The sequence below is a fragment of the Penicillium bovifimosum genome (genome assembly GCF_028826915.1).
Source record: "Penicillium bovifimosum strain IBT 22155 chromosome Unknown utg000005l_segment0_segment0, whole genome shotgun sequence".
NCBI lineage: Eukaryota > Fungi > Ascomycota > Eurotiomycetes > Eurotiales > Aspergillaceae > Penicillium > Penicillium bovifimosum.
The window spans coordinates 3874691-3889481 of NW_026622714.1; the positions used below are offsets into that span (position 1 = coordinate 3874691).

The 14791-nt window shown below is 49.8% G+C and overlaps 8 protein-coding genes across 8 annotated transcripts; 3 read left to right on the forward strand and 5 right to left on the reverse strand.

Moving 5' to 3' along the window:
* Window position 1: 1 nt before the first annotated feature.
* N7515_006667 (cytochrome c oxidase subunit 6B family protein) lies at window positions 2-437 on the reverse strand (the record flags this gene model as incomplete). The annotated part of the gene is made up of 2 exons (XM_056667411.1): window positions 2-124; window positions 210-437. 2 exons carry the CDS (start codon window positions 435-437, stop codon window positions 2-4), a joined length of 351 nt encoding a protein of 116 aa, XP_056521007.1.
* A 408-nt stretch (window positions 438-845) lies between these two features.
* N7515_006668 (protein SYS1) lies at window positions 846-1533 on the forward strand (the record flags this gene model as incomplete). Its single annotated transcript, XM_056667412.1, has 2 exons — window positions 846-1090; window positions 1167-1533. The coding sequence occupies 2 exons, from the start codon at window positions 846-848 to the stop codon at window positions 1531-1533; spliced, it is 612 nt and encodes a 203-aa protein (XP_056521008.1).
* Window positions 1534-1899: 366 nt separating this feature from the next.
* On the reverse strand, window positions 1900-3055 carry N7515_006669 (class II aldolase/adducin domain protein; the record flags this gene model as incomplete). The annotated part of the gene is made up of 5 exons (XM_056667413.1): window positions 1900-1974; window positions 2026-2194; window positions 2254-2386; window positions 2443-2733; window positions 2782-3055. The coding sequence occupies 5 exons, from the start codon at window positions 3053-3055 to the stop codon at window positions 1900-1902; spliced, it is 942 nt and encodes a 313-aa protein (XP_056521009.1).
* A 716-nt stretch (window positions 3056-3771) lies between these two features.
* On the forward strand, window positions 3772-5220 carry N7515_006670 (putative Golgi transport complex component Cog5; the record flags this gene model as incomplete). Its single annotated transcript, XM_056667414.1, has 1 exon — window positions 3772-5220. The coding sequence occupies one exon, from the start codon at window positions 3772-3774 to the stop codon at window positions 5218-5220; it is 1449 nt and encodes a 482-aa protein (XP_056521010.1).
* A 2252-nt stretch (window positions 5221-7472) lies between these two features.
* On the forward strand, window positions 7473-7670 carry N7515_006671 (uncharacterized protein; the record flags this gene model as incomplete). The annotated part of the gene is made up of 1 exon (XM_056667415.1): window positions 7473-7670. One exon carries the CDS (start codon window positions 7473-7475, stop codon window positions 7668-7670), a length of 198 nt encoding a protein of 65 aa, XP_056521011.1.
* A 65-nt stretch (window positions 7671-7735) lies between these two features.
* On the reverse strand, window positions 7736-7924 carry N7515_006672 (uncharacterized protein; the record flags this gene model as incomplete). Its single annotated transcript, XM_056667416.1, has 1 exon — window positions 7736-7924. One exon carries the CDS (start codon window positions 7922-7924, stop codon window positions 7736-7738), a length of 189 nt encoding a protein of 62 aa, XP_056521012.1.
* A 206-nt stretch (window positions 7925-8130) lies between these two features.
* Window positions 8131-8445, reverse strand: N7515_006673 (uncharacterized protein; the record flags this gene model as incomplete). Its single annotated transcript, XM_056667417.1, has 1 exon — window positions 8131-8445. The coding sequence occupies one exon, from the start codon at window positions 8443-8445 to the stop codon at window positions 8131-8133; it is 315 nt and encodes a 104-aa protein (XP_056521013.1).
* Window positions 8446-8797: 352 nt separating this feature from the next.
* Window positions 8798-11384, reverse strand: N7515_006674 (uncharacterized protein; the record flags this gene model as incomplete). Its single annotated transcript, XM_056667418.1, has 2 exons — window positions 8798-10955; window positions 10993-11384. The coding sequence occupies 2 exons, from the start codon at window positions 11382-11384 to the stop codon at window positions 8798-8800; spliced, it is 2550 nt and encodes an 849-aa protein (XP_056521014.1).
* Window positions 11385-14791: the final 3407 nt, after the last annotated feature.

Below are 14791 nucleotides of genomic sequence, written 5' to 3' on the forward strand. Positions count from 1 at the left end.
CTCATTTGGAGTTCCAGCCTTGCGACTTCAACTCCTGCACCTTGGCCGCATCCTCCTTCTGAATCCGTTCAATCGTCTTATCCCGGTTGTACTCCATCACTCGCTTTTCTTTGAAGTATTTCACCTAAGAGACCAATATCAAGTCAGCAACTCCGCAACGGTGTTCAAGTCCCAAAAAGGCGATCCAGTGCGCCCCAGTAGGTACGTACCCAGCTCTGTGAACATGCCGCCTCAAACTCCGCAACCTCTTTCGCGCACTTCTGTCGTGCCTTTTTGTCTTCTTTGATCCCGTCAAGGATATCATTCTTGTCCAAGCAGGCGAAAAATGCGTCACGGCCCTCCCAACAGCGTGCGCGACTCGTTCGGTCCGGGGCAATGCGGCCGCCGTCGGAGGCTGTGTCCTTTGAATCACCGGAAGACCAAGGTAGCCAGACCATATTGCCGGAGTGGTAGATGAGACGTGAGGAAAGGCGAAGGAATGATTTGTCAAGTCAATGTCGTAGAGATGTTCGTGGTTGCAAGTGAATTTGTTATGCCAAAGTTGGTGACGGCAGATGTCCAGCAGTTGGCGGGTCAGGCCTGTGACCGCCAAGACTGTTTAATCCCCAGGCAGACGATCGACCTCGTCGGACCCTTTTCATTTCCTACACACTGCACATATATTCTCGAACAATTGGACTAGGGCTGCTCGGTTGCTCTCGTTTCGCATATTTAAACGGAATTACCCTCCGACCTAGCATTGCGTGACCCATACGCTTCGCCTCCACTCCAACCCTGTCCTCAGAGCGCCGAGCTCAAATTGACCTTGAACAATTTCACGACAAACCCCCCATAATCTTTAGTTGATGCCCGCGCGACGGCGTCCACCAGCGGGGTCGCGCACCGAGCTTCCTCCGCTGAAAATTCTCCGCAAGATCTTCCTGCTACAGGCCGCCTACTATGTCTGTGCCGCGGTGCTCATCTTATTCACTACTGTCGTCTATGGCGCCCCATTCTCGCTAGACCTGATATTTGGCTGGGATTCACTGCGCGGCGATACGACCATTGGGTGGATGCTGGGGTTGGTGTGGATGTTGAACTGCTTCATCAGGTGAGTTGCCTCCACTGGTCTGGTATTGTGTGCAGTATATCGATCAGCGGCTAATCATATTCTTGGGGACATCCAGCGTCATCTTCCTCCTCCTTTTCGTGTCCCGCTCAAAGCTCATCCCGGATTTTGCTTTGACAATCCACTTCCTCCACCTCATCGCCACTACCCTCTACACACACTCCCTCCCGACCAATTTACTCTGGTGGGGACTCCAATTTGCCAGTGCTGCCATGATGACCTTCCTCGGCATGTGGGCATGCCAGAGACGGGAGCTGGAGCCTATCAAGTTTGGTGGACATGGTGGTAGCACGCAAGCTGGCCCTTCGCAGGCATCCGACGATGGCCAGCAGGAATCGACCTTTGGACGAGGCCGTGGTCGAGAGCGTAGCATGCAAGAGTATGAGATGGATGACATGAAGCATACTGGCGAGCATGCTGTATAGACACCATTCTTCCTTGCCCGCTGGTTCCTTTTTTTACGTTCCCCGTTGGGGCTATGACACGACCTTTTGCAGTTCTCTTGGATTTTTTCTTTTTTCTTCTGGGGCTCGTGTCTACGGGCCGTCGGATGCATTCTTTCCATTTTATATACTATACCCTTGAGGCGGCTGCATCTGTATAGATGGCGTTTATACTGGAGCAATGAATTCTCCATTCCCATCTGTTTACTTTCTTGAATGCCTGTTGGATGCGCACTATACTTCTGAAACTATTTTGATGAGAAAGACCTGGACGGCCAATACATTATTTTTATGCTGGACCTGCAGAGGCAGAGACAAACGTGTGCGGGCATATTTATTTGTCCACTTCTACTGAAGGAACCTTCCATTCGTCTCTTCAACGAGCAAGTCAAACTCGGGCTGGAACTCGGTGTAGAAATTATGCTTAGAACTGTTAGTATACGCTGTCCCACTCACTCATCACAGACCACTTACAGGATTCTGAGCAGCATCGGCAGTATATTTGGCCGCATCGTCCTTGATGATCTTCTTCGGAAGGCCATTTGCAGCAGCTGCCTCTGCAAGAAGTTGGGACTCGCAAGCATTCTCCAACATGGAGTATAGAATTGCTGCTTCATCGACGGTTCGACCAACAGTCAAGAGGCTGTTGTATGAGTCGAGTCAGTTAAGCAAGAGGAAGACTCAAAAGAAGCCATGACTCACCCGTGATTCTGCAAGATACATGCGATATTCTCCTGGCCCAAAGCCCTCGCAATGTTTTTCCCTTCCTCCGCGGACAGAACGACACCGCCATGATCTTCATAAACTCCCAGTCGACCAAAGAAGTTGCACGCATCTGTGTCCATCGCATTAGTATAAAACAAGACCCGGCCAGGATTGGAAACAAGTCACCTTGTGTCAACATCTCAATAGGCTTTCCAAATGCACTCCACGTCTTCCCATGAATACCATGGGTATGTGCCGCAGCAACGACATCGGGACGTGCCTTGTGAATCTCCGAATGAATCAAGAACCCAGCCTCATTAACTGGTAACTGGGCTCCACCCTCTACGACGAATCCATCGGCATCCAGAAGCACAAGATCCGAGGCCTTGATAGTCGAGAAATGCTTGGCGAAGGGGTTCATCCAAAAGTGATCTTTCAAGATCGGGTCTTGCAGGTTGTCAGAATACAGTTCGTTCGCTGTATCAATCATCCATATAGACATGGAAGGAAAAGTACCATACTTACCGCGCATTGAAATGTGCCCAGAGACACCCTCGCCATACCCAAGCTTGCCGAAATACCGGAATGCAGCTGCCATGTGTTCTTTCATCCACTTGCGCTTCTCATTCAAGTCTGTGAAGGTAGGGATACCCCGGAGCTTCAGAGTGCCGTTTCGGCCTCCACGCGCAAGACCTTGGAATGTCGCATCGTTGGCCGCTGGTGGGAGGGGAGGTAGTTGGTCTTCGTTTCTTACGCGAATCGACTCGCCTTGCTGTGTAACTGTTGCAGATGTTGACATGGTGAAATCTGTTTACTGGGTTTGTATACAGTGTCAAAGTATAGGGATGATATACTCGAGTTTATATGCGGAGGCGATACGCGGACATTTCCCCGCTTATCTGTGGGGGAACCCCGCTCTGTCTTTGGAAGGCGCTGCCGCACTGGCAGCAACAGGGTTTGGTGAATACAGTCTGGAATTGAAGTTTTTATTGAATATAAAGGCTTGGAAGTAAATGTGATTCTTGGAGTTGGCTAGCTTCAACATATTACATATCGACCTCTTACTGCAGTCTGCCTATAGCTCTCTACATCCGACTTCGAGAGACTGCGCAGTGGTGTAGATCCGGTCTCACATAGTCCACCAATTCTGATACTCAAAAATGCTAGATCCTACTGTCTTATCATTATACAATCTCCTCTTTCCCCTATAGTGTTCGCCCAAAAGCTGCCCTGCCCTGCTCCAGCGCTAAAGCAATCTATGGAATGACTAAGCATCATGTGACCGTTATCGGCCATGTGGGCTTTATCTGCTGGCCAATGTCGCTCCCTCTTTCTTCATCTGGTTAACGGTCTAGACGCCCGATGCCAATCTGAAAGCGACACACGGAGCATATTGCTTTGAATCTTCAGATCTTAGAGGTTGGCTCTAAGCGGTCTCTACTTCCTCTGCTACACCCGCTGTCACATTCTTCTATGTGGCCCAATTGAGATAAACATTGAACCGTCTAGACCACCATGGCGGAAGGAGAACCGTCATACATAGACTATGAGGCATTCTTAGACCCTGGCTTCTCCCCTGCTTCATTTGCCAATACATTGGTAACAAGCACAAACAATGCAACAGACACCCCGTTGGATCTATCAACGCCATTGTCCCGGGTGCTCTTTGATCTTCAGGAGATCGACACACATATCCATGCCTTGACGACCAGGTCAGCACTACCATTGCTTTCACACACCCAAAGCCAAACTGCTGCTGCTGATCGTATCCTAAAAGAATCGGGTACGCAGATTGCTTCCGTCACCCAAGGATACGAACGCCTGCAAAAAGAGGTGATCCAGAAGTGGGAAGCTGCCAACGAAGCCCGTATTGCCGCCGAAAACTCACTTGCAACTGTTCGCCTAGCAAGGGCTGCTGCGCGCTGTCTAACGCTGGGTAGACAGCTGGAGAGCCAAGTTTCTGAAATCACAGGCCGAGGCGCAACAGGGCCCGCCCTCTCAGCAGGATCGGATGGAGCAACATCGCCATCAACCGGAAAAGAAGGCTTCCGTGCATTGGAACGAGCAGCGTACACAATTCTCAGTCTACGTGAAATGTTCTCCGCTACGGCAGAGGGCGAAGAAGGCTATGGCTTGGACCGGGTGAAGGTCATTCGCACTCTTCGTGGAGAATTCGTCATTCCCGCAGAGAACTTGATCAAGTCGAGAGCGCAGCAGGCTATCAACAAGTTCTCCTTATCGTCAACCTCATCGAGCGCTGGCCAGTCATCCGTGACGTCTGGCTATAAGCAAGCTCGCGATGCCCGTGCACGATTGGCGACGGCCGCCACGACCTTATATCTTCTTTCACCTCCGCCAAAAGCAGACATCACTGCAGCCAATTACAAGCCCGAACTATTGTTGTCAACGCTACAAGGGTTCATGCACACTGCAATCATGACATCCGTCAATACCCTCTCCCGGGCACTTACCCAGCTCCCACTCATGGACCGAACCCTTGCCGACATTTCTGCTCGTTGCCAGGATATCGTCGCCTTAGAGACTATCCTCAGAAATCTGCGCCCACCATCACATCCTCTTTTAATATCGACCACCACAACCGACGGACCTGCCGCCGAGCCTCAGCCCGCCAGTTCAAACAACCTCAATCTCCTTCAACCTCTTTTCCAAGCTTTAGACACATCATCGCTCCCTTCCTATTACTGGCGCTCTCTCGCCTCGTCTCTCAGCCCGCGCGTCCAGGAAATCATCAACCGAGGGGGTGTCTCCGCCCGCTCATTGCGATCCAACCGGGATCGACTGAGAGTCGAGATCAAGGAGTGTGTGCTCCGTGCGTCGCAAATCTCTGCTACTAGTCTACCGGCTGAGAAGGGTCGATCTGGGACCGAGACGGTGGTGGTTGGAAATTGGGAGCGTGAAGCCGCCGTCATGGTGAGCTCGGTTGTTGGCCCTCTGGGACGGTAACGATATGGTTTTCCAAGGTACATAGTTCACAGGTGTCGAATTATCAAGATGCTAGTTTCGGCAATGTCTAGGGAAATAGATGTGTCGTAGGCACAGCCACAACTTTTGGCAAGATTACATGACATTATCTAGAGAAAGGTGAAATAACCTAACCCTCCCAAACCTAGGTAGCTAGAGTACTCTATTCCAGTTAACTACCCAGCGGGATGCTTGCTTTAAGCCGTAGACAGACTTCATAAGTAGTCCGATTTTGTCAGATGTAGGAGATTTAGCTTGTCGAGGTAAAAATTTCCTCGAATCATAAGAAGCCTTTGCGATTTTGGCTGTCTCTTCAGCTATCTTCTCAGCACCACCAGCAAGTTGGTTCTCAGGAAGCTCAATAAAAATTGACTCTTTGATGTCAGCATTCAGGAATGCCGTTTTGATATCAAAATGATGCATCTCCCAGCTGAGAGCGGCGGCAATTGCGCAGAAAACTTTGAAAGACATGGGTTTAGCGACAACAGCATACACTTCATGGAAGTCGACGTCTTTGATTTGATCGAGTGCACTCCCTTCAAAAAGCTCCACGGGTATCAGCCTGTTATCTCGCACCTTCGTGCACTAGGCTGTCAATGTTGGTTTATGATCCCTAGCTGCTTGGATTTCCTAATATGTCATATGCCGTCGGAATGGACCCGGCAGTATACCATGACGTACTGGAGCTGTTGTCGCTAGTCTCCAAGAGATTTAGTCTCGGCTGATCCCCCAACAACCGCCGAAGGCCTCTCTATAGACACGAATAGTGTTCTCGGTAAGTTGCGTCCAAGTCATATTAACCGGCGCACGATCTCTGACATTCAGTATTTGGGGCCGCTCATTAGTTACGGCTTCCAACCTAGGTTGAGGTATTTCCTGGGAGATCTCCCTGTACCCACCTAGGTCCCACATGGCAGGTATGTTGAGGTGTCAAAAATACCTAGGTCCAGGTGCTTACCTCGGTATATAAACCCGCGTAAGCACGGTGTCGATTCCGAGACATCATCAAAAGCCGGCGGATCCAGGACTCTTACTGGAATTACCTAGCAATTTGAATGTCGGCGGGTCCGAGGCTCTATATAGTCCCCCCGCAGGTCGCGACTCAGTCAACATGTAGGTTGTGGTTGGGCCAGAGTGATAGCGGTGGATTGGAAGAGCCGCACAACAGTTCTGGCACCCTGGTTCGTCTCTCTGGGGGGATATATAGAAACGCAAGAGGCGGTGCACCACGTCGGGGCTTGAAGCACACGAAACACGCACGAAACACACAACCTCAGCCGTCTATGGCAGTGTGTTGTGATGGAAGGACGGCCTTTGCAAGTCGCAGCAGCTTCGAGACAGTCATGATCATGTATAGCAGCGAGAAGGTTCTCATCATCGCAAGATGATGATGGGTAGCTAAAGGTTTCATATGATGTTAGTCATATCATGATGATTTCATGTGGTTGAGCCATACCATACCGACAGGTGGATCTTTGGGCAGGTAGAAGTGGACAATGAAGTCCAAGCACGCAATTAGTATAGCCGGGAATGCTCCGGGAAAGCTCGAATTTCCTTGGTGCCTCCTGTATTATATATACCAGGAAGGAGTCCATAGACACCGACACAGAACCCTCAGCAGTTGCGTCACTTCCATTGTGTATATAGGTACGGTAGGATGTAGAGCGGTGATGTGATATGCTTATAGCAAAGAATGAATGCTCTTACGAAGATGGCAGCTATGTAAGCAAACGAGAACGTGATGAAGAGTATATTGGGTACCAGAGTATTGAAGACAGGGATAGAAGAGGAAGAGGAAGAAGGATTGAAGCAAGAGTGGAGATGAGGATTGATATAGAGACGTGAACAAGCAAACATTTAACAGCGGTCCATGGCACATGACATGGGTGATGGGATATGTTCAGCTTGAGTATAATCCACGCCGTGACACTTGGCGCTCAGCCCCCATTTCCCATATTTGCAATGTTCGCCCATTTAGCAGAGCTTCTTCCTGATTCGGGGGTATCTGCCCTTGTTGACATGCTCCAAGACGAAGTTTCCGTGGCAGGATGGATGTCCAGGAATAGGATACCTAAAGTTTCTCATTCGCGTGGAGAGTCCGCTAAGGAGGTGACGGTCACGCCCTCTAGAGATTTTCTAGATCTGTTTGAAACTGAGAATATTCGGTTCCAGTTGGCGATGGGTGGATACGCTTTTCCCACGAGACTCCTCACTAATTCGTGCCAAGATTCGCCATGAATCTGTTGAAGCCCCCGTTCAAGGCACGAACCTTCGGGTCAATATCCCGCACGTCCCCAGCGTCCTTCAAGGACCTCTGCCGACGATGGGTCCGTCGTGATGGACCTGACCTGCAGATCGAAGGTCGGAGCGACATGCAGGCAATTGCGATGCTTGGAAGACATGGTAAGGACGTCGAGAAAGACATGGGATAGGATCGGAGAAGACATCAGGAGAAAGGTCATGATCTCGTGTGTGGGCAAAACGATCATGCTCAACACTAACACAAACTCCAATGACTCTTTGTGTATCGACGAGCTTTCTCAGCTATGCCTCTGCTGACATGAGGCAGGGTCACTAGCAGGGTCTCAATATCGGGGCTCCCATCCGGAAGGGCCAATTTGTCGAAGATGATATAGATAATATCAACGGGCATGACCTGAAGAATGGACTTGTTGCCATTCGACATGATGGGAAGGTCGCCGATGAATGACATAATGACAATGAGATGAATAGATGACTCTTGGTAGATGGAACTGGAGAAATCGAACTTGCGAAAACACTGTTGATGGGTTCTAGCGGAGGCGTTCGTGCCATCCCCGCGGACTCGTGCGTTCCATGGAACCAAGCGCGTGGCGACGGACACAGTTTGCCGGACCAGCCCACGCTTTCTTCCTATTCCGGTGCTCCGGCATATGCTCGGCATACATCGCATATCTTGCGGATAGTGTTGCCGAGCCCCAGAGGCGAGCCTGCTGCGAATGTTGACTGCTGACTTGCCAGTTGCAATTGGTGCTTGCTAGCGGTAGCTCTCGCCCGGTCGTGGTTCTTGCCCAGTCGTGCAGCAGCAGCAGTGCGGTTAAGCGATGAATCAATCAGGTACCTTAGACAAGAGTGTCTAGCTCTCGTGGAGAAGAGGTCCAACCCAAAAGCTCCTCCGTATGGAAATGATGCACGCTGCTGCCGAGGTGAGAGCTCGACAGAGTGCATGGAGGGACAACCCACATCTGTGTATATTCCATGAGGACGAAGCCCTGGAGGGACTTGGTAACCGTCAACCAGAATCAGACCTTTGTCTATAAGTCCTACATAAATGAACCCCCCATGCTAGGCATAACCTTTTGGGTTGAAGGCACTGGTTATAGTAATGCATTGTGTAGATAGATTCTGGGACATTTGATACCTGACATAATTCTGTTGCCTCCGATCCCCGAAAATCATTTCATCATCGCGATAATCACATCAGATGGCGCTTGGAAGATCGTGACCATACCTGGCCAAGCGCTGGTGTAATTGGAAGCCAAACTCCGAAAGAAGGCCGCTATGCCAGTGAGCCATCGGCCTAAGCCATTGAAATCCCAGTCATGAGCGAGGCGAGAGCCTTTGGACCCATAATATCTTCAATGGTCGAAAAGTAACTGTACTTTGGGTCCTTATCATCAGAGGGAATCTCCTCGTAGATTGGCTTCTTGTTTCTGCAGAACACCCTCAGCTCTTTGCATGCCACATCTCCATTCTTCTTCAGATACTCCTGCATGACATCACCACAGCTCTTGACAATTCGACTGACGATTGGACCAGTACCCGCGGAGGTGAGCCCCATTTGACGCGCGCTTTCTGCCGAGCCTCGCGCGACATGAAGAACCAGAAGTACAATGTTTGAGATGAAGGACTCATCGGGCATATAGCTAGCCGTGAAATACTGGACAAACTTGTGGTGCTCTTTCGCTTTGATCAGCCTCAGCAGCTCCAGGGAGCGCTTGTGCATGCCGAAGTAGTTGAACAGGAGTATAGGCTCCTCTTCGAACAACCTGCCCTTCAGAAGGGTGAGAAGTTGCAGGGTGCCGACATTGTGGTTTTTGGTCCACTTCTGTTGAGACAGTTTTTGCAGACTTGAGGGCGTAAGCTCCTGGCCGGTCACATTGAGACACAGTTCCTGCGAGAGTGTATCCAGAATAGCGTGAATGCCTTTGCCACTATCTCCAGGGCCAACGATATACTGAGAGTGGAATAAGTTCGAGACCGTATTTGTTGGCGTCAACACTCTGGGATTCTTTCCGTCGGGGCGATGGAACTCTTTTCTGTTGTGATCGCGAGAGTTGCGGGCAAACCTGGCAGCGGAGGATATACCCGTGGCCAGTTCAAGCCTATTCAAAGACTCGCTAGCATTCTTTGGCCGAGAACCGATAAATATATGAGACTCGCCGTGGATCTTGATGAAAGTCTCCATGTCGGGCCAACTCAAGTTCGAATGGAATTCACTCTTGGTAAGATTGTACAAGAAAGCCAATTGTTGGACATCGTACCATTGCGTGACGAGCTGTTGGCCAGCATCCTGCATCCGGACATTGAGATTAAACAAGGTCAAGCCACAAAGGATGGCATGCTGGGAGAAAAGCGTATGCTTTTCTGGTGTAATCTTGCCTGGCAACGAACGAGAACGCTGCCGTAATTCCAAGAAGGGATCCCCAATGATCCAGGATTCCACGGTAAAACGTATATCTTTGATGTATTCATCGCCCTCCTTGGGCCAGAATTTGGGCGGAGGGTGTGATTTGGAAACCTTCAGGTACTCATCGATAGTTCTTTGAATACGCAGTCCAGACATCCGAAGGTCATCAAATGCACCAAGAGTGCTGTGACGCATGATATGATGGACATCAAGGAGGATCTGAGAAGCGAAGCAAAGCCATGTGTCGACCTTTTTGGTCTTGGTAAACTCATGAAGACCTGTAGTAATCGCATCGGGCGTAATCATGCGAATACCAAACGCCTCGATCATGCAGAACTCTGGCAGTAGCTCGAGAAGAAGGATTTTGTCTTCGTTGAACTTCTGACCCAGAGACATCCCCTCTCTGTTCGCCTTGGGATCGTAAACACCGAAGTGGCCCTTCTTAACGACCGGCAAATGGTCATTCTCCAGGACACGCGAGAACGCATCCAGCAAGGTTAATGTGGGTACATAGCACCACTCCGCCACATCAGACATGCGTTTATTGTATGGCAGACCGACCTCAACAGATGGAGTCATATCGATGCCCCTGCTCATGGCAGCGACACCGAAGGCCACTTTCTGGAGGTTCTCATCGTGCGACATGTTGTAAGGGCTCCAGTCATCCATCACCTCCTGCACAAGTTCTCGCGCAAGTTGCAAAGCGCTATCGGTCACGAGAGCAGCGTTCATAAGATCGATCTTCTTATCTCGGTATTCTGACCAGGTTTGAGAGATAAATGCACGCATATTGTGCAGGTCGTGGAACAAGCAGTATGTCTTGAAGAATAAGAGACCGAGTGTTCTCTCCGCTTCATCCTCGTCATTTTCGACCAGCTCCACCTTCACAATCTTCTGCAATTCGGAGGATTTTCGCTCGCCCTCTTGAGTCTCAAGAGACTCAAGAGGTTCCTCAACAGTGAGTACAGCGAATCTGTTTAGGAACAAGTCGAGGTCGGCATCACTACCCCTGGCCTCCGAGGTTGGAAGGGGTTCCTCGGCATCCGGCCTGGAGGGTTTGTTCGTCTTCCATTCCAGGGTCTCACAGATCTTCTCCAGTGCAGAGATAAAATGGGCATGTCGCTTGTTGTCCTCCGAGTCCCCTTGCCCCCAAAAACCAAGCAGTGACCTGCCTCCTCAATTTGATCGCTCGTTTGACGATGACGATAACTGCTCTGGGCACAGCGAGAGCAGACTTGGCTACAATATCAGCCAACAATTGAAGATCCTTGATCGTCGCGGTATACTGGACTGGATCAGAGTCATTTGACGCCTTCTTTTTGCTTTTGTTTTTGTTCTTTTTTGAGGTGGAAGCGGGAGAAATGAGGTCGTGGCTCTGATAGCCACATTTGCCGGCTGCCTCTAGGAGCCAGGTTGCAAAGCTGTTGGTGTCATCCTTGTAGCGTCTGTAATTGCTTTGCAAGAAATCGGGCAACATGATGTCGACTGGGACTGGAGAAGCCAGGTCCGAGATTGCAGGGGTCACTGTAAGAGTGTTCAAGTCAAGGGGCAGATTTCACCCGAAAGGCAGCTGTGGCCTCATCGCCTGTTGTTTACAGCTATACAGCGCACAGTCCAGCCTGGTCCGAGATCAGCCCCACAATCCCCAGTAGATTGAAGATTCCTTCCTGCCAATCAGCCACAGGGTCTATGCCCAGGAAATAATAAACTCCGCAGTGCGTCCCACTGCCAGCCACGTGACATATGCAAAACAGCCACAGGCTTGAGCCTCACAGCTCATTTTCACATGTTGTCCTTGAGCCCTACGGATTGCATAACCAACTAAAACCCTCATTTTATTTTTCTGGGTTTCCCCTCACTCCTGAGCTCCCCAGGGCCTTGCTGCTTTTATCCCCAGGCTTCTAGCCTGTCAGATCAAACTTGTCATACTCGGAGCTATCATATGAGTCATGACGGATAACCACAGGATAAAACCAAGAGTCAAGACAGTGGTTGAAGGCTTACTGTGTGAGCCTAGTTGAAGTTTCCCACGAGGTGACGAGATATCAATAGTAACAACCGTACCTATCCCTAGTGGAAAACATCAGATAAGAACAACGTGAGTGAAATCGCAACGTTTTCTGGAAACAACCATCTTCAAGTGTTTATACGGTTTACCAACATCCACTAAACGAACATTGGAAACCCCTTCCATGGGCAACTGATTCCTGGAACATCATTCCTCCCATTTAGAACGAATTCAGATGAACCCAGGTGAATTCAACCTTCCTCAGAACCTCGGAATTCCAAGTCCCAGGTACCAAACACCCCTCAAACCAAATGCCAAGGAGTAAAAGAATTAGTGTACCTTGGTACCTGACCAGGGACAAAGCAACCTCACATGTACCCTCCAGGGCTGGAACCCACCACAGTAACACCAGGGTAGGTATCAGATCCAACACCGTCAGATCGCACAGATCCACACAGTTAAATCTCCGAAACCCGGAAAATCGTCTCTGCCATGCATCTCCAACGTACATCGTACACGTCGGCAAGATGTGCCGCAGATAAGCGGGTAGGTCTACATTTGCAAGTACGTTGTACAAGTACCTGAACGCCCCAAGTGTTCCGGAGGAGTCAGATGATCCCCACACCGTGCACTGTGGTGTAAGGGTCTCTGGGCAGCTGTGCAAAGGATTTGGAGCTGGGCGTGTGCACTGCATGGTCACTGCATGTTGATACAATGCCCTGGGCGCAGAGGTACAGATGCAAGTCAGTTGCTGGGTGAGGAGGCTGGGGTCCAATTAGACTGGGGGGTTGGGGGTAGGTATGGATTAGAGAAGGGCCCTGAGGGCGCTTCGTCCGTTTTTACTGGTCTGATTACTCTGATATTCACATGTGAACTGGTGGTTTGACTGTCAGCCTCCTCATCGTGGGTAACTAGGTAGCTCTTTGTCTACATGTACTCCGTACTGTGTAGATGTGGTATATGGGCTGTGCGGGTAGGCTGGCTGATGTGGTTTTTCGGTGTTAGAGTTTGTCGATGTTTAGCCCGAAGGATGTGCTGTCAAGATCTCGCTCGCTAGATCTTGATAATTGTATTATATGCCCGTGCGATACATGTTGTTCTATCTCTTCAATTAATATTCTTGTATTGTATTATTCCTCGGTAATATAGTCCCTTTCCCATAAAAGGCGGCTCCTAGGTACGTGGCCCCCACGCACCGAGACACATAATCAGGTACATTACATGGATGGACCTGGCATGAGATGCAGAACAAGGTGCCTGATTGGACCGATCATAAAAAATGAGCGCCATGCTCGATGACCAGTCAGATAAGCTGACCGCTCCAAAGGCAAACGGATTGTCTCTCCAGGACGGACCTACATAAACAATAAAAACTCCAAAAGAAAAGACAAGAAAAAGTATCTACTCCGCCCAATTCCTGAGAGAATTCCGATGATGCTGAATGGTCAGACGTTGAAACCTTTCCCGTGCTTAGACCCGGGTAATCTTGCAAGTCAAAGACGTCAGCATCCCCCCGCCGATCCGGGCGATTCTGGTTTATCGATAAGCCCTGCAGCCCCCGGTACCTGGCTCTACTTGGCTGTGCGCCTCCCTGCCAGCCCTGGTGGCGTCATGCAGATGTACCTACAGGTACTAGGGATTCCCCTCTTTACGTGATAATGGGGTGGCGATCCTGTTAGTAGTATTACCTATTTGATTTTGACCCCTCTTTTTTGCTTAAATAAGGTATAACGTTACCGGTCTCCGGTTGTCATTCGAGGGGATGTTCTTTTCCCAGCCGGTGGGAGGGGTAGAGAGGGGAAGTTCAACGGTAACTAAAATGTCGATCATATAGTGACTAACGGCAGGAGCCCCATCGTCAGTTTCATAACCCAGTCACACATGCTCGAATCATATCCCGCAAGTTCGATGTACGCCATCCCACACTACATTAAATATGATGCTAAACCCACCCACGTTTGCTCAAAAGGGGCGGGGGATCATGCCTTCTCTCCAGATCGAGTAGTGCATTTGGCCTGTTCTCTCTCTTCCAATCATGTTCGCTGGATCATAACCCAGCAGCCTCCATGCTGCCGATCTCCCATTCGGGTAGCCACGCTACTTGGCTTACCCGTAATACTTATACAGTAAACGTCAAATTCCAGAGAACCAGAACACAGATCATCCACGAGTGGCGTCAGATCTCAAGGGGAGAGATGTTAGGACATTGCATGTTAGAAGAGGACGGGAAGATAGAGTACAATAAAGTACTTGGCAACCAGGGATCGATGGAGGTTGTACAGCATTAACTTTGGACTTGCCGTTTGCAGACATGGACCAAGTTCTCGAGGAGGTGGGGAAACTTTAGCAGCGACGCAGGCACGATGGACCAACGGGCTTAGTCCCAGGGGGTCAAAAGTTTCAGGGAAGTTGCCTGAATGCGGTTTTGGCGGAGCTGTCGGATCCAAGTGACGAGTGCTCTTTTGGTTTTCGCTTAGTGTTCAGTAAGATAAGTATATTATGTGCAACCATAGAGAGAAAATGAGGTTATCTCCGAACTTATAGTTTGTCTAATGAGACTTCAACCTTTCTAGACTTCTACGCAGTCAGATGTACCAATGCAATAAGATGTGAGCTTCTTTCTTATCTACCCCCGCAGATGATCTATAATTACATGTATGGGCTCGGACCATTGAGATCGTACCTCCCATGGTATCAAAGGGCTCGAGCAAAAGTCAAGGAGAATTGTATATGAAGGTGTTCGTATCGGGACCGTCCGGAACTCTTTCTCCCTACCGCGTAACCATTCTAAATCTGTAAGAGTATGACGAAGATGTATCCACGCGATGCAAGGGGGTTAGTATTTTAAGTAGAGAGACTGGGGGTGGAGGAGGGGT